The 24,078-nt window shown below is 39.2% G+C and overlaps 1 protein-coding gene across 3 annotated transcripts; it reads right to left on the reverse strand.

Moving 5' to 3' along the window:
• Positions 1–12,366: 12,366 nt before the first annotated feature.
• LOC115568757 (serine/threonine-protein kinase PLK4-like) lies at positions 12,367–23,465 on the reverse strand. 3 transcript variants are annotated; one of them, XM_030396328.1, is made up of 10 exons: positions 23,252–23,465; positions 21,253–21,381; positions 17,272–17,365; positions 16,865–16,956; positions 16,527–16,610; positions 16,301–16,362; positions 15,947–16,045; positions 15,410–15,464; positions 14,645–14,833; positions 12,367–14,166 (listed from the first exon to the last, which is right to left on the reverse strand). In XM_030396328.1, exons 4-10 carry the CDS (start codon positions 16,931–16,933, stop codon positions 13,192–13,194), a joined length of 1,533 nt encoding a protein of 510 aa, XP_030252188.1. In that variant the 5' UTR covers positions 16,934–16,956; positions 17,272–17,365; positions 21,253–21,381; positions 23,252–23,465; the 3' UTR covers positions 12,367–13,191. The 3 variants fall into 3 exon arrangements, with proteins under 3 accessions (XP_030252188.1, XP_030252189.1, XP_030252187.1); XM_030396329.1 differs by having other exon boundaries at positions 23,211–23,299; XM_030396327.1 differs by lacking the exons at positions 21,253–21,381; positions 23,252–23,465 and adding an exon at positions 17,832–17,862.
• Between the last annotated feature and the right edge of the window lie 613 nt (positions 23,466–24,078).

Genomic DNA, 24,078 nt, shown 5'->3' on the forward strand with positions numbered 1-24,078 from the left:
GAGATTCGGGGGAAATGGTTTGGAAAAACGGCCACGGCATATAATAAAAAAGAATTGTTCTGGAAAAAAGGTCAGATGAGCAAAGAGGAGAGGAGAAGAATGATGGCTAAATAGGAAGCGGGAGCAGGCGCTTGGTTTGGTCCGTGGAGCTCTCGTGAGACGGGAACACTTTCATATTAATAGGATCTGCAGTAGAAAGGGTCAAGGTCGCGTGTGTATATAATCGAAGATAATAAAATAAATCAAGATCTGTCTTTGCCTCCTTCATGAAGAAAAGCTCGCTAGTGAAGCCACTTGTGATTTAAGACGGGGCCGGAGGGACTCGTTAGTGTACCAGTAAGCTAAACCTGTCCGCTGGATGTGCATTGATGAGGACTGGCATCGCTGGTTATCTCTCTCAGCTGTGAGTGAAATCCCACTCTCTTACCCTGCCGGTCCTATTTATTCTTTTTCTTTTTCTTTTTCTTCTTTTTCTTCTCCACCGACACTTCAACGGGAGTGGTGTATATCTCTGTAAGATCCCCTCCCTGCTCCTCGCCTTCTTCTAAACCACCAGGGTCCTTGACACTCCAATCCACCTTTCCTTTCTGTCCTCAGAATGGATGCGGTCGCGTTAAGATATATGTGAGAGGGCTTTTGTTGGTAAAAGAGGAGGCGTTTTGACTCTTAGGCTGAGATTCCTTTGTCATTTTATCATAATAAAAATGACAAAAGGGGGAAGGAAGGGGGCGGCGGAGGAGTGACAAGAGTAGATAGGGAGAGTAAGCTGAGATGAAATACGGGGTGGGTTGGAGAGGAGTGCACGAGGTTAAGTAAGGTAAAGAGAAACTTCGAGATTTCAGGAAGCAGAAGTAAGCAAAGCCTGCACAACACACGGCAGGATAACGAGACCCTCATCTATTCCATCAGCTGCACAACAGTTGCACAGAAGGACATGAAATCTAAAGTAGTTTCAGTGAAAATGTTATACCTTGTGAATAAAATGTATTTATATTTACAAAACAAGGTACAGCCAGATGAGAAGCATGATAATGGAAAGGAAATGAAAGGGAGTAGGAGACCAGTCAACCTGCAGGTGAAGCTGTCGGCTCAATGGTGGCTGCCTTTTCTCAACCTTCATTTTCCTCAATGGCAACGACAATAAAACTTATCCATGTCAGACAAAGGTGGCCTTGTTCGCTCTGCCAGGTGGGCAGCTTAGGTTTTGTAGCAGTGCAGACGCTGCTAGTTTCTTTGGTTTTGCAGACCGTGGCCCTGTCAGCTGACTCGTTCATAGCGACCGTTACGCTGGGCACAGCAGCCTACCAGTGAACACGGCAAGATCTTGTGAGTGAAACCAGTTGCATTTATATGAAGAAGTGGAGCGCAAAAAGGGGAGAGAGCATGTTGTATTGTCACGTATTATTTATATATAAGTGATGTGTGACTGATAAATATGAAAGAAATTATACAAATGCCATCGCGTACAAGTCTCGGTGGCCCCAGTCGTAATCAAGAAACATTCATTGTCATGACATTAGACATTCAAAGATCATCAGTGATGAAGACATCATATAAGCTTTGGCAGTCCTCCTCTCTGCTTTCTGTTCCCCAATAGCTTAAACGAACACAACTGAAGTGTATTGAACACATCTGTGTGTACTGAGCTGTCGATTTCTTTTGCCAGAATTCATATGCTTGTATGCGTCAAGTGTTAACACACACACACACACACACCTACACACACATACACAAAGTACAGTAAAGAGCCGCATAGGGGATTTGTAATAAGCCCATGCGTGTCCTATTAATATGCTTATCGTGCCCTGCTCATTGGATTGATGTATGGATGGATTTACTATTTGCAGTATGCATATGCACTGCTGCCCTTTTAGTAATGTGCTAAATGCCATCCCTGCTGCGAGGCTGTCAAAACAAGCTGCCACTTCTCCCAAGAACCTCCCTCAACTGTCAAGCATATTTCTGAGTGCTTCAGAAACATCTGGAAAATAGCTGCCTCTCAGTGCAAGAGAAAGGGAGAGACAATAACTGCCCAATTGATAAGCAAAGTAGATGGAGCTTCAAGTTTCTGAGGTCTTTTCTCCACTGGAAAGTCTCATTGGTAGGGTTTCTGTCATGAAAATAATTACCTCAGTGCTTTTTCAGATAGCATCACAGGAGTCCCCTGGGTAATTAAGCAATTAACTAAGGTTGTGTTGTCTGTAGGTTTGCCAAATGACTCTCAATATTACAGCACTCCTAAACCTCAGTGGCCTTTGTGAAAACACTGTAAGAATCTTTGCAGTCAGGGAGCAAACGCTGCATCATTACCTCAGCAAAGGAGGTTTTCCCCCCGTGTCTGTTTGTTTGTCGGTTGGTTTGTCAGCAGTATTACACAAAAACTACTAAAGAGTGGGATGGAAGATGGGTCTCAGCCCAGAACGTTATGTACGCTATGAAGCTATGTAGGTCCTAACTACGAACAAAACCCATTACGTCATACAAATGTTATGTGTTGAGAAATTGTATGTTGAAGTAAACATGTATGTTACGCTGTGATCTGACCCTCTCACTGAAGTTACATAGTGCAGAAACAAGTGATGGAGACATCATTCATGCTATTACAAGACACTGTGCCATCTACATGATTTTAAGGTTAAAAAGTTATGTAATGTTCCTTTAATTTTGCAAGATTTCATTAACGTCTTTCGTATATTTAGGTGGCTTGTATCTATGAGTGAGTACAAAAGGGGACTGTTGGGCCTTGGTGGAGTTATGCAGTCTACTGAGTGCCATTTTAGTTGCTCCTTAATTCACACAAAACTAAAAAAGAGAATGAATGAATTCAACCTGCACGTGTAACTGCAAGACCACCACACATCAGCCACCAATTTCTCTAAACCAGAGATTGATGTCAGGAGTGTGATTGGCAGTCGGAAAATAGATAGGAAATAAGGACACAGAAGTACACCTCACACACATCACATCAGGAAAAGATGTGAAAATCAAACCTGTTTTGATGATGGATGAAAGATTCAGAGTATGTTAACACGAATAACCCCTGACTGGTCAGTAGTGATTACTAAAACATTATATGACATCACACCCATCTTTGAATTTGGCCAGAAATCTGTCCACAGACATTCATATAAACACCTGGTTAAGTACTGCTTCTGCTTCTGTGATAGTTTTCTGATACAAAAGGTGGCTACAGGAATCCATTTTGCCATGATGACACACACAGAACACAGGTTGAAAACATTACCAGTCGACACTGTTGTATCTGGTAACTATTCTTAAGTATGTAAAAGTAACACCCAAAAATAATGTATAAATCAGAACCAGGCAAAGAGGAGGCTTTGTAGGGAATCAATTTACAAGCACAAAGAAAATACAACTGTATATTCTTTAGAGCTGACAATTTTATCATTTCCTTGTCACAGGGAGAGTAAGGCACTGTGATTAACTGCTACTATAAAGAAGACATTATTGTTTTATGTTTCAAGATGTCCTGAACTATTTATCTGCCAAATTAAATTTTGCACCAGACCTTCGTTTTAATCAGTGAACAAATACAGATTAAATATGGAGCTTTTTCTCAGGGTTACACAGAGAAAGTAAAACGTGATTTATTGCGAGTACATTTAATTCCCAGTTGGCTACAAATTGTAATTCAAAATTCTTGACCTGACCTGCTTGTTCCATAGAAACCTTGTATACACTGTTTCATGAATATTCCTTTTATAAATGTTTTTCTAAACATCATGTTTGCTGAGCACTTTGGGAAGAATACTGTGAAAACATTTGATTTGATTCAGTCTCACACCTTCACAGATCAGTGAAGAATGTTTGTTTGCAGTTTTAATTACTTTAAATTTGCCATTTGAGAGCTGTTATGCGAATTATTGCAACTCTTAATAGCGGAAGCCTTCTCGAGTGGCACAGGTGGGAAAAGCATGTTTCCATGTGAATAATTAGCTTGACAGACTTGTCAGTAAAGAGAACCCCCATTAAAATAAATTAAAATCAACAAGAAGTCATTAACTATGATAATCAGGATGAGAACAGTGTAAATGTTAGATTATTGCTCTGAATTATTGCATTTACAAGGTGATTTGTGTGTGATTACTTAATCACACTAAATAAGCAAGAACGAAAAGCTCAAGGAACTCAAAGGAACTGTCACTCAAATCAGCAAATGAGGGTACTAAAATATTCAAAATAATCAATCATTTATCAATCAATCTTTACTCAACATGCATTTTCCATCCCCTGCTTCCCTCTTTATTCTCAGTCATCATGTGGACCAACCTTTGTACATTCATGTAAAAGTGGAAACCCCATGTGTTCCATGTATCTCCTCTAAATTAATTAAATGATGAAAGATGGAGGACTGTCTCTCTCAAACACTAACGTGTAAGTTCTTCTATCAAATACAATGAACAGAAATGAAGAAAATAAATGATGTCAGAAAATCAGAAAAGGCGTATGAGGATCAGAAGAATAACAAAAGACATGTCAGTTTGTTTTAAACAAAGAACAGCTTAATAAGGACTTTTCTTTCGGTGGCACAAATGACAGTCCAGTCGTTGTGACAGAGTTCAAAGCAGCGTATTGACTCTGAGCATTGTGCCATTTCATGCAAGGCTAAAAGCACAAAACTTACATTCAGGTGACATAGGGGGAGGAAACCAAGCTTGTAGGAAGAAAGAGAGGAAGTGGCAGCAAAAGAAAAGATTTGGGCTTTTAGTGCAGATGAATCAAATTTGGACATCAAGCAGCTGGCTTTTGGTCTGGGGTCTTGGTGAGCCTGTCGATCTGACAGGCAATGTTAGATGTGTGTGAAAGAGAGAGACAAAACGTTTAAGATAAGAATTTCAAGTCAGACTCTGATATGCAACTTTGTAAAAATAAAACCCCCAAAAGAATTCTGACTTCAGTTTCAGCATTTTGAGAAACAAAAGTCAGAATTCAGACTTTGAACTCAGAATTTTTGTAAAAATGTTACCCAGACAAAAAGAATAATTTCACACTACTCATAGGTGTAAATCTAAAACTCAATTGTGACTTTTTTTGTTTCCTTGTGATGACTTTTTCATTTTTCAAAATTCTGAGAGAAGAAGAAGTCACAGTGGCCCAAATCCTCTCCTGTAAAATCTGCCACGATACATAAATGATTTTATAATCAATATTTATGATTTAAAGCAAGGTGTTAGACACTCCATAGCTTTTAAAACTGAAACTGTTTTCTTATAACTGATTCTGATTTGTATGAACTGTTGTTGGCTGTGTATCACATAACTGATTTTATATCAAATGTTAGAGAATAAGACCAGTGTTTATTAGTCCCAGTGAAAGCCACCTTGTGTGCTAGGGAGAATGAACACAAAAGGTCCAGGTCTGGTTTTCTGAAGTAGTAACACTCTATACTCATTTTGATTTAAATTAATTTTTGAACCAAACCAAAACAATAGCTTTATAGAGCTCAGCCAGATGGTTGAACTCAACACACCTGACTCAGTTTCCCCTTACAAACCTTATTTGAGGAAAACACATCTTGTTAGAGGGTGTGTAGGCAGTGTGTAATACATTTTGCTGAGTGGCTGCTGTCAACACTGACATCTCCAGCAACATAAAGGGCATGGGGTTGAAACCAATAACCTTGAACAGAGGTATCCTCTAAATTCAGTCCTGTGATGAAAACAGGTTTTAAGACCTTGACTAGTCACCATTAACAGTGAAGCATGTTTTCAGTCGATGATTGTCTATGAGCCGAGAACTCTGGGTAACTTCCTCATTCATGTGGAATAAGTGCAGGCAGGCAGAAAGTTGCTCCTTTCCTGAACTGTCAAAAATAGGTGCACAAAAATAATGAGTTGGACAGCCACACACTGGGATTAGACAGCAACCATCTTCTTGATTTATAGTTAAGGAGGGCTGTAACTAGCAGTTATTTTCATCATTGATTGATTTTCTGATTGTTTTCTTGATTTAGTTGTTCTGTCTATGAAATGTAAAAAAAATGGGAAAAATGCTCATTACATCTTTCAAGTTACAAAAGCGACATTTTCAAATACTTCTCTGCAGCCAAAAGTCTAAGAGACCAGACACAATAAATCAAAGAAATAGTGGCATTGACAGCTGACTGTTGTGCGGCCTCACATTGCCAGTGCCAACAAGGTGCACTTGAACACACCACAGAGACTACAGCCAACAGCCAACTGTAGTTGTCGTTCAGAAGGGAAAACCGGAAGATTCAGGATTGCAGACAAACCACTCTGATGAACCAGCCTTTTTTTGACATCACTCTTTCTGAAATTTGGGTGGCTGTAGCTCAGGAGTTAAAGCAGGTCATCTAGTAAGGTTGCTGGTTGGACTCCCGGTTCCCCCCAGCTGCATGTCGAAGTGTCCTTGAGCAAGATACTGAACCCCAAATTGCTCCTGATGAGCAGTTGACACCTTGCACGGCGGCCTCCGCCATCAGTGAATGAATGTGTGTGTGAATTGGTGAATGTGGCAAGTGTTGTAAAATGCTTTGAGCGGTCAGTACACTGGAAGAGCGCTATAAAAATGCACAACCATTTACCACTATTTCTGATATAGCCACTTCTAATCGAAAAATGTGTTTGATAAAAAATTTGGAGTGGGAAAACAAAAAAGAAACCGCAATAAATAGTGACATCATGGATACTGCAGCACTAGGCTCAAGGTACTTTTTTCTGCTCATGCATTCATTTGCTTAGCTGAGTAGCCAATCAGTGATTACTCTCACCGATGGGCTCAATCAGCCAAAAAAACATTGAAATGGGCCGACAAGTTCCAACAGCACTGGACATAGAGCAACAACTAGGGTCACAGACACTCACCAATGGCCCCAACAAAGCCACATTTCTGATTCAAAATTACTGAAAAAATTCATTAATTATCCAAATAGTTGGCATTAATTATTTTTTTCTTGATTGACTGATAGTTGCAGTTCTATTAAACACAATAAGGTTGTATTTGGCATGAAGCCCTCAGAAAGTGTCAAACTTTGGCTGCAATGACTCTGACAACCACCATTCATCAACCTTTGCAAGGCCTTCCTGTTTTGAATCTTTTCTGCATTAATCTAATGGGAATATCATACATTTATGACAAACAACCTCATTATTTAAACCTGCTACAACATTTTTACAGAGTTTGTTCAAAGGTGACAAAACCAAGCTTCCTTATGTACAATATTTTTAGGACAAGGTATTGAGATTAGAACCAATCATTATTCAAGGTACATTCATGGTACACGCCATACACACACAGACAAGTCAAACTCCCACTCTTTATCCATAAACTCATCTGAGAGTTCAAATGATCTGTGTGAATCACATGATTTCTTTATTCAGTTGCGCGGAGCTGAAATGATAAAGTAAGTTTTCATTACTTCACAGCAATTTCACAGCTCCTTGTGTTCTCCACGGCGGTTGCCTTGACTACGCTATCGAGGGGGTTAAATGGAGTAAGGTCTTCTGTTGTTGATGAATGAGATGAGGGTTGCCAAACAAACAGTGGAGTGCGTGTGTGTGTAATGAATGTGATGATTCTTCATCAGAGGCAGTGAAAAGACGTTCAGAATGATTTCGCTGATAAGGGAGGAACAGAGCGGAAAAAGTCAATGATGTGGGTTAAAAGTTTGTACGCTTGTGTGTGAGTCCAGTCTCCACATGATGGCGTGAACGGCAGCTGCAGAGGTTCAAAAGTATTGATATAAACACACACAAACACACTATTGTGTTTATATCACTTCAGAGGGCATTATATTGACTTACATTAATTTCCTGAAGACTTTCTCTCACCCTCAACCTAATTACTACTTATCCTAACCATAAATGCACATGTAACTTCTGCCTGATCTGAGATAAAGATTAGAATTATGAAAAAAAAAGTCAGATCTCAATTTTGTTTTTACAGTCACCCTAATGATAATCATAAATGTCAGTACACAACTAACCCCCCCCCAAAAAAACAACCAAGGTATACATAACACTAAATATATATGTACTCGTGATTTAAGGAAAGAGATGCTCTCAGAGTACTCTTAGCTGCAAATAAGCACAGGGGTTTTGGTGTAAATGCTTTACATGGTTATTAAATCATTTAGGCTTCTTTCCATATTTTCATATTTCCAATGTACAAGTAGTGAGAAATTTGGCTCATGTCCTGTAGCTTAATGGCTTTGCTCCGGTTTAAATTAAGTGTTTGTGCGAGGAGTGAATTTATTTGACTGTTTATTCTCATTTATTTAATAACAGAAACATGTTTTAACATTCTAGTGCTGAAGAGATTTGTCTTTATTTTCTTGATTAATTGAAAACGATTTAACTCTTACTACTGTGTGTGCACATATGGGAATATATTTTCACGCCTCGTCCATGTGTTGTTTGCTTAAGTGAGTGGTATTTTACTGGAGATTTTTCAGGGTTCACTTGGCAATTTTGTGACTGCATACAGTATCTGCCAGTGACAAACCAGACGTCTGCTGCAGAGTGACTGGAGGGACCAGGTCAACGGCTAACTGTGGAGAGCACACCTTTTTGTTTTAGTCAGTCTTGTTAAGCTTGTTTGACCTCTCAAAAAATAATTAATTTTGATAAAATATTAAAATATTATTCAACCATATGCACATCATTAAAGTCCGTGTAAAGCGGCAAAAAAATTGTGTTATGAGTTTGTCACACCAAAGAAACATGTATCATTGACCACTGAGCCAAATTTGAAAGATTAAAAAAATTGTTAAGTATATAAAATTAGGTCTCTAAATCATGGAAAAACAAGCACTTCTTTCTGCTGTGAAACGCTGGGGGCGTGTCAGTTAGAGGCGCTGGAACCACGCCCATGCGGCGGGGGCTACACGTCATGTTAATGACGTCGGTGTCTCCCCAGGTGTTCCCCAGGTGTTCCCCTTGTCTATCTAAACCCGCGGACAGTTTATAATCATATAGATGCGGTTATAACGTGTAGTGATTGAGATCCTGACCCACTAAACATCCTGGAGAGTGACGGAGTGAAGTTTTTCGCGCTAAATTACATAATTATACATAATCACCATCAGTAAACAGGACGCTGTCTGACTCTGTCACTCGCGGGGACGGAGGCTGTTTTCTGGGGGACAGTTTCCTGTAGTCTTGGTCAGGAGGGCTTGCGGTCGCGGTGATTTATTTTCGTCAAACACTCGGTGAGTTAAACACTCTTGTGACAAGCGTGACAGACGCTGTTTTGTGAGCAGAAATGTGAGGAAGAGTCGGGAGGACAGGGAGGGGACGGACAGGAGGACAGACGCTTCTCCACATACAGCTGTGGGATTTGTTTTCCTCATATAAGTTGCTAAAGACAGTTATAGTTACTACGTTACTTTTGTTCGGTCATGTAACTTTGCTTTGTGGGACATTTCTCTGTATTTAGTTGAGTGAAGGACCTGTGCAGTTATCAGACTGTCAGACCGACACGCCCTCGCTCCGCGCCTCCGGATTATCCGTTCACACTGGGACGGCTCACCAATAATGCGGCCCTGATACTACCTCCACATACCGCCGGTGGGACCCGCCGTCAGCAGGACGGAGAGGGTCGGCTGCGGCGCGGCCACATCATGCCGGTGGGACCCGCCGTTAGCGGGACGGAGGGCCGGCTGCGGCTCGGCCACATCATGCCGGTGGGACCCGCCGTTAGCCGGACGGCGCGGCCACATCATGCCGGTGGGACCCGCTGTCAGCAGGACGGAGAGTGTCAGCGGCGGTCAGCAGCGGTCACATCGCCTCGTTGGCGGAGGAGAGGATGCAAGCCGGGACGGAGTTGACCAGCGTCAATGGACTCCCCCGTTTCCTTACGTTTCATCTGAAGGAAACTTAAATAAGCTAACAGCGCAGTCACCCTGCACACTGTGGCATCCAGGAAAGATGCAGAGCGATGTGGAGGAGACATGGCTGGTTAGCTGACTGGTTGGCTGGTTAGCTAGCTGCAAACTATTGTAAGCAATGCAATCCGAAACTGGAGAGTGAGTGGGAGAACCGCTGAAGCCGATGCGCTGAATGTATTTATACCACTTCCGCAGCAGGGCGGGGTTTATGCAAATCAAATGGCCGCGTTACGTAACGCGGCCATGATTTGCATGATTTCTGACCCGCCCATTAAATCCTGAACACAGAAATGTGAGCCTAGCTCCAAAATTAAATTCTACATGGCCGAATGGCTTTTACATGTTTTAAGTAAACACATTTATGACCCGTTTAATGTGTTTAGAAGAAAATGGCTGATTTTGGTTTACACGGACTTTAAAGTTATAAAATGTAACAGCTCTGCATGTTAAAAAAACATCTTGACCTTTGTTATGTATGTTGTTGAGCTGTGTACTTACGTTATCCCAAATATTTCCAACAATGTTCAAACCCAGAGAAATCCCAATTTTAACTCAAGGTAACTTTAAAACATTACCTTGTCTGTGGACATATGTGCCTGAGTCCAGTGTTGGGAAAGTTCACTTTCTACACGAACTAGTTCAAAGTTCAGTTCACAAATTTTAAAATGAAATAGTTCAGTTCATAGTTCATTATTCAAAATTTTGAACTAAGTTCACAGTTCCAAAAATGAACTAGTTCATAGTTCTTTTTTTTTTCAATATGTTGATGCGAGCTATTATTTTTCAAAATTATTGCCACAGCCCATATAGAACCACAGACGGCTATTATTCTATCAGTTTTAACACTGAAACTGCAGCTCTTTGACAATATTCTGCAAAACCAGGTTGTCCAGCTGCGGCTGGGAGATGAAGACAACGGAGCCACTACTGTACGCCGTTAATGCAATTTTGGTGGTAGAGGATCTGTTCTGGCTCGCCGTTGCCGTGTCTTTTGATGTTTTATTCACTTGCACATACCTTGAAAGGCAAGCCGGGTGCTTTAGAGTTCAAATTAAAAATAAAATATATAAATAAGTAAATAAATAAATAATTTTTAAAAAAGAGGGAAAAATTCAATAATAAATAAATAGATAGTTCAGACAGTGTCCTCAGGGAAAAACTTTTCATAATGACTCAGTAAGGTATTACTTTTTTTGTTACTTAACAAAATCAGAGATTTAAGCAAAGAGCTCAGTTCCAGGAGAAAAGGAGCAAATTTAGGTAGTGATTTTGCTCATTTTTGTTTGTGAATAAAACATTTTGCATAGGATAACAAAGTTCGTCGTGTGTTCAAGAGCATCATCTTCTGGGTTAACATAGCAAATAACACGTTTAAGGGTAAGAGAATGGACAGAGAGCAGCATAAAAGAAATGAAATTCAACATCACTCCAAAACTTTTTAGATATACCACAATAAAAAAACAGATGTGAAGCCTTCATTTGTTTTTGTCTCCATGCTTAGCACATTGATGACGCATGCGCTGTGCGACTCTGTGGTGGCTGGTGTTGCCAGTGTTGTGTCTGTTCAGGACGAATTAATCTGTGTTCGTTTGGTAATGCCTCACTGCATGTTTGGTATGCAGCTGTTTCTGTCTGAAATAGTTAAGTTTCGTTTTGATCGAAAGTATAGCGAGTCACACAAACCTCTCGTCCAGCGTCCTTTTTTATACACAACAGCCAGATAGAGTGTTTTTCCGCTACATCAAAGCCTGCTCACGTTGTGTTTTAGCCGGTTTTCGCCTGGAAGGCTCAATGGAAATCTGGCACTCTCTTGAACGAAGTTAAACTGTAAGAACGCGCCGTTCACAAACGCCAGAATGAACGCGTTCACAATAACGTTCATCAGGCAGAAATACAGTACGTTCAGTTAACGTTCGCCCAAAATATGAACGAGTTCATGAACGATCGTTCATTGAACGCGTTCAGGCACAACACTGCCTGAGTCTACTAAAATGGATAAGCAATTGTGGTTGTTTAATGGTGTGTTTATCACCAGTGAAATAAAGTTTTGTTTTGCGCAAGTTTGACCGTGAGTCATTAGTCTTTATACGTGTTTCTCATCCTTAACAGTCAGCTTTTCAATGTACATTAGCCATACACTAACTTGTCTATGTGTTTGAATTCAGGTCAACCTCTAAATGAACTAAATACACACCAGAGACTCTGGTTCTCCATCTTATTTTCCCCCTCTCCTCTCTGTAATGTGATTTTCATAAAGTAAAGTACATTTCCCCTCCAGCTCCAGTCAGAAATGAACTTTTCAATACATGAACCCAAGACGTTCCTCTTGTATAGCACAAGCCACTGAGTCACTGTGCCATCATATCATGAATCATAAGTATCAAATGATAATTTTACAGCTATGTGGGAGTTAGAACCAGCCAACCACTTACTAAACAAAGAATACTGAAATAAAATAAAAAGTCATTAAAAGGCATTTATAATATCATTGACAGCTTTATAGGGTTATTTATGATGAATTTATTATTTTTCAATACAGGTGTTTACAATATTTCTATGTATTATATATTGATTCATATGGTAATTAGAAGCTTACAGTGATTTAGGAAACACCAAGCATTTCATGTTCCTTTTCATGTTAAACAAGAATAAACTCAAGGTTCAGATTGCTGACAACCATACTTCAACTTACTACTACCACAACCACAAATCTCTTATTTTTCAGGTTGCTAGCATTGTAAAACATCATGAAAAAGAAATACATTGTGTAACCATACAATAAGCATTGCTACTATCAAGAACAGAGTTATTACTAATAATCAAATCAAGTAGAAAGCTCAAAAATCATGATAATACAGTATTCATTATTATATACAATGACTGAAAACGTCACTTATTTGACCAGTACTGTTTTTTGATTGAATTTACTCAGAACAATTTGAACTTTGAAATAATCTTTGAAACTCAGAATTTCACTTCTGGATTTATTGTTGTCATTATCAAGGCTAGTATGAGACTCAGTTGACTTACATAGGTGTCGACATGCATTTATTGAAAGCAACTTCCACTTTTCTTTAGTAGACAGAGCTGTCAGCAGTCCAGCACACTTTCACTTTCTCTGACCGAGTGGAAATCTGACATTTTTAGATCACTGTTAAGGTAGAAATGCACCAAGATGTCTGTATTTGACCAGCGCGCGTGAGCAGAGCAGAGCATAAGCAGAGGGAAAAAATAGGGTGTGTCCCCTGATGTGTCGATAGTAAGGTTCCTGTGTAATTTTGGATTTTAAGATGTTAGCAATGCAGGACTTGCACCAAGCAACATCACTCTATCCATTCCAGCTCACTCTCAGAATGAAGTGAAGGAATAGATGAGGTGATCTTTTTGAGCTCATCCAAGACACTTTGCAATTCGTCTGCTGCCTGCCTGATTGATCGGACAAATTTCATGATCTCAGATCTGATCTCAGTATCATTTTGGGAACCCTGGTTCTGTGGCTGAGGTGTAACCTCTTGCTTTGGTGAGTTAGCCACTAGTGCATCTTGGTCAGAGGTGGATGCAAAGTCACTGTGTTCAGTCATAGACTCTGAATCACTTGGTTCCTCTTCCTCTTCTCTTTCATTGGCTCTTTCCTCTACTGCCTTAGCCTTTCTTATGTGGTGTAGCTCTTTTGCATCCATGGCAATGAAGAAGATGTCCACTGCCAGAAATAAACCAGACAACACACCTGTTGCTACCTCTGCCACACGCACTGCTCTGGAAGTTTGTGCTGCAATTCTGCCAATGTTCATCACCTGAACAAGTCGAATCAGCTCAGCAATGCCTCCTAGGCCCCTCCCTGCTCTGGAGCCAAGTCTGGCCAGGTTGTCTTTATTGAACTGGTTACCCTCAGTGTCAAGTGTGTCAGCTGAGTCACATTTGCCCTGGATTGCCTCTAAACTGTTTGTAATCTCCTGGAGCCAGGTGACAACTGCATTAATCCTCTCTTCAAACTCTTTAATGATGCTTCGAACAGCTTTGCGGTCTGAAGACTGATTGACCATATTAGTGATATTGGAAGCACCAGCAGTGAGCCCACCAGCTACACTCACTCCTATTCCAACCCCAGTGACAATAAGAGCTCCCAAAGTGAAAGGGGCCAGTATAAGGCCCACTATGGATGTGATCCCTCCTGCTGCTCCAATCACTCCTCCTGCCAGACTGCCGATGGTGGTGACCTGATGCACACGTTCCAAACTGTCTGCTACTTGCCTTAGATTGTCCAACTTGGTCTGGAGGTCCTTCACAGCTCTTTTGCTCTATCATAAAAAAGACAGAGTTATACAATTATACAGCAACTTAAGCCTAACCCTAAAAAACTTGTTTTTGATTTTTTTGTTATGCTCTCAAAATGTTCTTTAGTGCAACACACTGTTTAGTCTAGTGCTCAGGTGCTCTTTAAAGCTCCAGTTGATCAAAAGAGGAAGACATTATAATTAGTAAGTAACTACACATTTCCAGTCAAAATTAGAATAAAATAATCCAATTACAGTCTCTCCCATTCAGTGACGAGATCACAATGCCCTGAAAGTGATGAAATGTTGTAAAAAGTTATCAGATATGTCTTTAATACAACAGAATACCCAAAGCTTTGAATCAGGTTATGCTAGGTTAGATGGAGTCTCACTCTGCTAATGCAAACGTGGCGGAATTGTTTTGCCCTAAATGGAAAGCTGACATGCAAAATAAAAATAAACGATGAGTGAGTTCACAACTGTACTTACAGAAGTTTCATACCTTTTCCGAGAGACAGCTTATCATTATAGGGCGTTCCAGGATCTCGCTGGCAGTTGGTCTTGATTGAAGGTCAATGTTGAAAATATCACTCAGTAGTTCACACAGCTCTGGTGAGAAGTGCTCTGGGAGAGATGGGTTAGGACCTTCAGTTATCTTGGTAATGAGCTTAATTGGAGACTCTGCTGAGAACTGAGGGAGATGTATTGTTAGAAAAGACTTTTTATACTTATTATAATATAGATTATAATAGCCTGTTGAGCAAATCTTGAAATATTAGCTATAGTTGAATGGTTTTAGTATATTAGTTTTCAGGTTGATGGATCTGACCTTATCTTTACGAGACTCAAGTCTGATACACTTGTGTTCACATGGTGCACCCTTTGGCAATAATTTCAAAGAAATGTTTTATGGTTCTCTACTGCAACAATACAGATGTCCTGCAGGGCTGCTTTAGCTTCATCTGTCCAATCTGGATCCAAATAGGTGCCCTTAGACTAAAGTGGTGCTGACTGAAATACTATTCCAGAATATACTCAATATTCACATTATCATTCTGGGTATTTAACTTTTTTTTTTAACATATAGTCTTTCTGTTGACCAGCCCTACTGGTGTTTATGAAGTTAATCTTTGCTGTACACTCAACATCAAAGTTAAGTCTTTTTGCTACAACATAAGACACACATATGTCAGAGAAGTACTTTACATTTTCCTTACTTATTGAGTGAAAACCATAGAAACCTCTTGCAAACCTTTAGGTAACTTACCGCTGAATGTTGAGTACAGAGCTCATAGAGTATGCATCCCATTGACCAAATGTCACTAAAATAAAGCAAAAATTTGATAATTTTACTAATTATTATAACAATGATAATAATTATTATTAGTAGAAGTAGTAGTAGGGGTAATAGTTGTATAGGATTCTTTTTAAATGAATCCATTCCATCTCTCTGCATCAAATACACACAAATACAGACTTATTTTACTATTTATGGGATTGTTAAATTATTTGGTGTATGTAACATATATGCTGGTAATACACTGTCTTTGATCAGAGCAAACAAACTTTCCACTTCTCTTTCATTATTTTTTTTTTAAAACTTGCTTTCTTGTTGTGCTAAAATTTGCCAAAATGTCTGTGTAATATTTCTGGTTCACATTGTCAAAGCTCATCTGAATTAAACAGTCAGTATATGGGAGTGGTATTCCTCTGGTTTCACATAATTCATTTATTCTGATAACCTAAACCAATAATAGTTATTGTTATTTTGTGGGGCGGGGCCTGAAGTAAATTTCAGCATTACCTTTTGGCATCATACATCCCATCTGTGAAGACTTCTGGTGCCAGAAATTTTACTTTTTCCAGTCGATCTGATTGAGAAGTTGGCTGTGTTGGTTTTGAACTGTGTGGAAAAAAACAGACAAAAACTGTCATATGTATAAAGAGTACATTAGAGATGTAACGGTACTCCTCACAAATCCTCTTGATACAGATTTTTTGGCGCATGGCCACATGATAAGTGAAAAGGAAGAAAAGACACTGATGCACTAAGACTAATTCACAAGAGACTTCTGAGCTATAAAGCCCATCTGCGAAATACAGTGTGTGTGTGTGTGTGTGTGTCTACTGTATATAATACAAAAAAAAAGCACAGCACCTTTCGTAGATTTTTCCAGATTCGCCCAGGCGCACTGTTCCATATTCAGTGAGGAGTACATTCTGTGAAAAGAGGAATAAAGATACTGTAATTTTCACACAAAAAAAAACTATGTATTGAAAAATGGGTACACTCAATTGACTTACACATTTAAGATGATTTAAAATAGCTAATGGATAAATTCTGTGGAAACACACAATATTTTAATCATGTAAATGTGTTGTACCTCTAGTGTCAGATGTTTGTGAGTCAAGCCATTTTCATGCATGGTTCGCAAAGCCATACTGATCTCAACAATCCAGCTAAGTACCTAGAAAACAAATTTTGGAACGTTTAGGATAGCTGGAGAGAGTAGAGGGCTCCCTACTTTGTGGTTCTTCCTAAGGTTTTTTCCTGAGGTTTCTTTGGTTTCTCCAACCATGTTTTGCTATCATGACACACATACACGCAAGTTACACAAGGTGAATACGCTGCCAGCAACATTATCAAAGGTGGTTAATATTTAGGATCGTATATTATATCACTGGTGTAATTTGAAATATGTCTTTTTTCAGACAACTGTACCTCGAACTCTGGTGGTGGTGGACTCCCTCTGATCTTTGAAGCAAGGCTCCCCCCCTGACAGTAGTCCATCACCACATAGTAAGTGTTGTTCTCTTTATAACAAAAGTAGATAGAAGAATCTGTCAGTATTTCACAAAAAAAATGTTCACAATATAACTGTGTCTACCAAATAAATACAATATTAGATAGCTATAATATAAGAGGTTTTGTTTTTATTTACATCTGTACTCACTTTAAGTTGTTAAATGCTTTTTTTACAAGACGGTGATCATCAATAAAAAGATAACAACTTTGGTTTGCACCTAATAACTTTTTGATTGCAGTATTGTAACTATTTTTCAATTCATTAATAGCAATAGTATTTCTTGAAGCACTATGAATTTTCTTGTGTCTTGAATAAAACTTACCTTCGAACGAGTCCTTGAAGCTCACAATATGAGGATGGCTTGTTGTCTTGAGGATTTCTATCTCGTTTAATGCTGGGTGAGCATTTCCGGATGTCTGTTGAAAATAACAATTAATTTTCACCAAACTAGAATCTTAAGCAAAACCCTTCAGTTGCACTTTTACCTGCTGCCTCCACTTGTGCGTGCAAAGTCAGGTCACTCTTTCAATCTGTCCACCATCTATCTTATTGAATACCACTATTGTGTTGTTTTGACCACCTGTCCACTTTTCATCTGATTCTTGCTCTCCACCTATCTCTCTATGGGCAGTGTAATCAAGTAACATCAAAGCCTTATTTTCACCTGAACCTGACAGATTGTAGCCTTAATCCATCAATGATAGAAATAGAAAATAGAAAATAGAAATTTCTTTGGAGCTACAAATTAAATTTAAAAAGGCCATAACCAACATATTTACTGCCTCAAAATTCATGTAATATTTGAAATAAAACAAAACAGAGACAGACGTAGCAAGATATAACACAGTGAGTTGTTGTCAACTGAAGTTATCATTACCTTACCATTCTTTTCCCCACTGTGCTCCATGTGTCTGTGAAGAGCCCCACCTGCGTGTCACATAGCCTGCCCTACATCCACAGCATGTAAGCTGTATGCCCGCAGTAAACAAACTAGTGCGACATGTAAATGAGTGCACATTAATAAGGTTAATAACATGAATAAATTATTTTGATAGTTTCAGAGGGGCAGGTTATAATGAATAAAATGTATAATTATTATTTTCTATTATTTAGAGGTGCTGAGATGAAATATAAGTGTGCTTGAGCACCCCTATATAGAGCCTAAAACCACCTATGGGTATACATTTCTTTTTTTTTACAATTTTGATGCCTATTGGTATGGTGAACAGTACTTTAGGTATAGAGGCCGAATACAATTTTAGTAAGAGAGACACTCCTAATGAATTCACTCTATGAACTTTCTTTTGAGTAATAGCTTACCAATCTGATGTGGAAAAAAAACAAAATATTAATTACTGATCCTGAGCAAATAAACCCTGGGTTTGCAGATTACACCCAGTGACATGTAGGACCAAGGTACGTTTTAACTGTTTGGTTTTTTTCGGTATAAATGACACATTCAGAAACGAGAAACGGGTCGTTTTTCTAATTTTGGGCAAAAACCAGAAATAACCAATTAGGCTCCATTTCTTGTTTTTTTTGTTCATACTGACAAAACAAATTTACCACTCAATATTTCCTTTCCATTGGTGGGTGGGCCTTGGGCACCCCATTGCCTCTGATTGGCTAGTGTGCTCTATCAGTTACATTTGTGCTATGCTCTTCAAAACAAAGGTTCTCGCGTATGTCTTGGCCTTTCCTTGGCCTTTAGACAGCGCAATGTTAACACCAATAAATTGCAACAGACAGACGAGACGAGACTGGGTTATGATCACAGACCATACTTATATAGGCGGCTATGACAGCCTTTAGCTTCATTATAGCTTCATTATGCTCTTACTGAGTGGTGCCACACATGATTTTGTTTTATGACCTTCAATGACAATAAAAATGTTTTTCATATCAAATGAACAACCTTTCATTCATTTTTGAAATGTTCTGCTGGTGCATGGATTATAAAGTAATGCATGAGAGACAGATAAATAAATAAAATAATGAAATGCAACCGCATATTGTATTGACTGGTAACGTGCAGCTCATAGACTAAAACGCACCATGTCTGTTTTGAAAATTAAAGTACTATAGTAAGTTTTCTGAAGGTCGCACTGTGAACAGTGATGTCTGCTCTCAATAATTAGAAATATGGGATGTGACAATTGGAAGTAGTTGCAAGAAATGACCAGCAGGTGGTATGCACTATATGTGAACCTTATCATCAATACGTTTTTTTTCTCTCAAAAAATACATAGAATTAAAACTACAAGCAGTGATGAAGGGCCCTCGCAGACCCACATGATCAGCGTCCCACGATCACGTGCATGGTGCTCTTAACCCTTGTGCCCTCCTCAAAATTACTACCTTCTAATCACCCTTGTGGCAAAAATGTACACGCACAAAAGAAATGCCATTAAATCACCATACATCAATATTGTTTTCTGCTTATTTTTCATAAATCACTTAAACAACTTCAGACCTACTCAAAACAACCAAACATTCAGTCATTTTCAGGATTTTAACCATTTGAATGCCAGTTTTATTATTTGAATTATTTCATTATTTTCTCCAAAAGAATACAAAATAATAATTACATATTTTTCATATAATAAGTGGTAATAATTGATGGTGATTAGAGCCTTGGATATGTCAAAGATTACCAAAAAAAATGAATTTGATTGCATCAGTATGTTTTATGTAGTAACAAATACTCTCTCTAACCACCTTTGTGGCAAAAATGTACATGCAAAAAATCTGTCATAAATCCTCATATCAATATTTTTTTCTGTTTTTTTTTTTTTTTTTGCTTGAATCTCTTAATCAACTTCAGCCCTGCTCAAAATGATCAAATATTTAATCATTTTCCGGATGTTAACCCTTTAAATGCCAGTTTATTTATTTGAATAATTAATTATCTATTATTATTATTATTAATTATTAATTAAAAATGTATTATTTTCCATATAATGAGTAGTAGGCTGATGGGGCTTGGTGGTGTCTTGGATATATCAAAGATTAGAAACAAAATTTATTTGATTGCATTAGTATTTTTTATCTAGTCTAACCACCTTCATGGCCAAAAATGCCTCATTGACTTACATTAAAACCACATTTGTTAATCTCACTGCCATTACAGTATATCACCATGCATTCTGTAATGTCAGCATGTCATTTTGAAGAAAAGTAGTGATATTTGACATTTTTAATGTATTTCACCAGATTCAAACATTTTCCCATTATAGGACAATGCATGAAAATCTTGTATTTTTGGCAGTCATATTGTGGAGCTGGGTGACTACCAGGGCCCAGGGTGTGTGTGTGTGTGTGTGTGTGTGTGTGCCTCAATCCCTCAACAACTCATTATATGGAAAATATATATTTTTTTTAATGTTTTTTGAGGAAATAATGAAATAATTCAAATAATAAAACTGGCATTTAAAGGGTTAAAATCCTGAAATTGTTTGAATGTTTGGTAGTTTTGAGTAGGTCTGAAGCTGCTTAAGTGATTTATGGAAAAAAAGCAGAAACAAATATTGATGATTGATTAATGGCATTAATTTTGTGCATGTCCATTTTTGCCACAAAGGTGGTAAGAGGGTAGTAATTTTGAGGAGGGCACAAGGGTTAAGAGCGCCATGCACATGATCATGGGACGCCGATCATGTGGGTCTGCGAGGGCCCTTCATCACAGCTTGCAGTTTTAATTCTATGTATTTTTTTAAAGGAAAAAACCTGTTGATGAAAAGGTTCACATAGTGCGACACCTGTGGAACCACTCAGTAAGAGCATAATGAAGCTATAATGAAGTTAAAGGCCGTCATAGCCGCCAATGTAAGTATGGTCTGTGACAAGGACGAAATTTTGATTTCAGAGGTGGGGGGGACACAAGTATTTTTAATGAAACTCTAACTCTAAAACACAGTGAACTGTGTTTTCTAGTAGTTTTTCAAGTTTTCTATTGCTACTTTTAAGTTTACTGTTCCCTTTTTGGTTTGACTGGTTGTGAAGCATGTAGCAAAACACTATCACCCAATTCTGTGTTTCACCTTGTTAGTCAACTTAACTCCAACTCAGTGACCCAGCTCATGAACTCACTGCTTAGTCGCTACTATTTCTTACCAATAAAATAATACATTTACACATTTACACAGACTTTTTAGTACACCGGCCTCCATATAAAACTGTACCTGGCCAGTTTGCTTCTTTCATCTGACAAAATATATAGATGCATGGTGTTTGAACTTTGAAAGCTCTGATACAGATTATCATCACCCTAACATTTGTCACAATGCTTAATCTCATGACTAACCTATGTTTATTCTTTCAACCTCATCTGTGAGCCTCCAGCCTCTTCTCCTCCATCTTCTCCAGCCTCTCCTGCTCTCCCCCCTCCAGCCTCTCCTCCTGTATCTCCTTCTGCATCTCTACTGTCCGTCACCTGACAAAAACATATTGATTCATGACATTGACAGTGGGACAATTTGGGGTGCAACAATCATCAATTTTTTCGATATGGTTATAGAGGAAAAAACTTATTTTCACAATTATCATGAGTTTGGATGTATTAAATCCCAATTGTAATCCGAGGTTTTACTGTATTTTCCCCTAAATCTTTCATTGTTGGTGTTTTTTTTAAACAGTTGCTGCCTTTCAACATAAAAATAATACATGAACATTAGTGCATCTCTTTGGCATTAAACATAAGCTTTTTTTAAATCTTTGCATTGTTGAGGCTCTACAGTTATAATAATAACAATAATAATAATAACAATAATAATAATAATAATAATAATAATAATAATAACAATACATTTTATTTAGTGAAGGTGTTGCAATATGAGTGTAACACATTTCTTTGAGTAACTTACGCTTTGACTTCTAAAGAAGTCTATGTCCATGCACATACGCACACTGACACCGATTCAAACGATAATGTAAATGAAACCTCTGATATTACAATCCTTCTAGCTGACGTGACCCAGGCAGAACAAACACCCAACCTACAGTGGCAGATTAATACGTACTCCTGGGAAACTAGCAGACCAGTGTGCAAGCAAGATGGAGTGACAGCGGGGACAGCCAATCACACAAGAAACTGCAGAGCCAATCAAGGTGCTTGTGGGCGGTCTAAACTAAGGGAAACAGGCTTCAGCTTGAGCGGCCATTTTCCGCTTGGTCCTAGTGCTTGATGTGTCTCTGTTTACTATAGCATAACATTGTTTTTGGACGGTAAAAACTGCAGGGGACCAAAACGACCTTTTGAAAAGTGCAGGGGACATGTCCCCTGTGTCTGTTTCTGGTTTCTGAATGTGTCATTTATACCAAAAAAACAAACAGTTAAAACGTACCATGGTTGTCACTAAATATACTGCGGTCAATCCAGCCGTGGTTCACGTTTGCTTGGTCAAATCAGCCGCACCTTTTTTTCCAGTGCGCGAATCTACTAACTTTTACAGAAATTGTAATGAACCTGCTCTGACTGTGGGTCAGACTGCAGTCTCACAATCAGACCCATGAAACATACGTTACTTTAACACTCATTATCAGTGCCGCCTCTCTCTACAAGCAGAACACGCGCTGTGTGTAGGGCCCCACAATCCACGGGGCCCCCATTTTGCACAAGGGGACGCATTCTCAGCATATGTGTAAAGGATGCGCATCGCTGCGCGCGTAGAGCACAAAGTCAGCCCGAGGTAGGAGAGAGAAACAAAGAGACGAGTAATCTGACACTGCACGCGTTGCCGCAATGATTGACAGCACGCAGCTGTAGTCGGATGAAGGGTTAGAAAAACTGTGTGGCATAAACACTCCAGCTGCTAGCCTGCTAATCATGAGAAAAGGATCATTCTGTTTAGATGTGGACTGGAGATTACATTTTCCAGCGGCCCTGATTATAATTTATTGAATGTTTTGTTAACTGCATATACATTCACCTCTGTTGAAAAAGGAGTGGTTGGTTGACCAGTTGGTGGTCGTATGTTGGCTCAGGTTTATAGCCTATCAATCTATGCTAGCATTAGAAGTTTTGCGCTATTTTTATGGAGGTAAAATGTTGCCGTCTCTCGGTGAATTTAATTCATAACAGTCATAACAGCTCAAAATAAAATTCTGCTTAGGGCTCCAGCAATCAACCTCCTATAAAGCCTCTCGATTCCCTCATGCTCGTCGCCAGATCGTTTCATCAGTATACGTGGTTGTTTGCATCCTGGCTCCTCTGTGTATTTTGACAATATTTTGTTCCTGTGGATTAGCTTGTGTGGCTAATACCTCTGTGTTTCTCCCACTTCGCCTCAGATTGCCGTGCTAACCTTGTAGTTTCCTGTGGACCTGCCTGCTAGCCGCCTGCTCCCCCCGTGTTTCCTCGCTGAGTGATTACGCTCGAGAAGACGGACCTCCCTGCGCCGAGCCGCAGCAGCAGACGCCACATCACGACACCTTCACCCTTGCCCTCACTGGTGACATCACAAGCCACGTCTGGACCCCGGGACCACGCACCACCCCTCCCCTTGTTTTCACCTTTGAACATTAAAAGACTTGTTATTCACTATTATCTGTGGTTGTGAGTCATGCTTTTGGATTCAGATCTAGTACTAATCATAACAATAAGTTTCAGATTTGCACAGTGTTGGAGGAAATACTCCGATCTTTTACTTAACAAAAAGGGAGCAATGCCACAGTCTAATAATACTCTGTTACAAGTTAATTTCTACATCAAATTTGGGCAAAAATACTTATTCTTGTTGTGACCGGACCGTGGCAAGGCCCGCGATTTCACCATCTACTTAAAAATCTTATCAGCACTGTAAATACTTCAATCACCCAATTAAGCCACAGATTCTTTTACTGATACAGATCGACAAAAATGATGGACCGAGGCAAGGGTGTTTCCCACCAAGATTTACAATTTTATTTACAGAGCTGCCCACATCAATATTAAGAGACAATTTATTAGAGCTAGCGGTTAAAAGAAATGACTAGGAGTGTACTGAGGATGGGCGGCCGAGGCCGCAGACAGCAGGGGGACAATTTACACTGGGACAGAGTACTCACCCCACTCCAGTGTCCTACACACATGCACACAGCAAAACCAAACAAGAAAAAGGGATCAACTATAAATCGTGAGGGACGTGCAAAT

Source organism: Sparus aurata, chromosome 18, assembly GCF_900880675.1.
Source record: "Sparus aurata chromosome 18, fSpaAur1.1, whole genome shotgun sequence".
Taxonomy (NCBI): domain Eukaryota; kingdom Metazoa; phylum Chordata; class Actinopteri; order Spariformes; family Sparidae; genus Sparus; species Sparus aurata.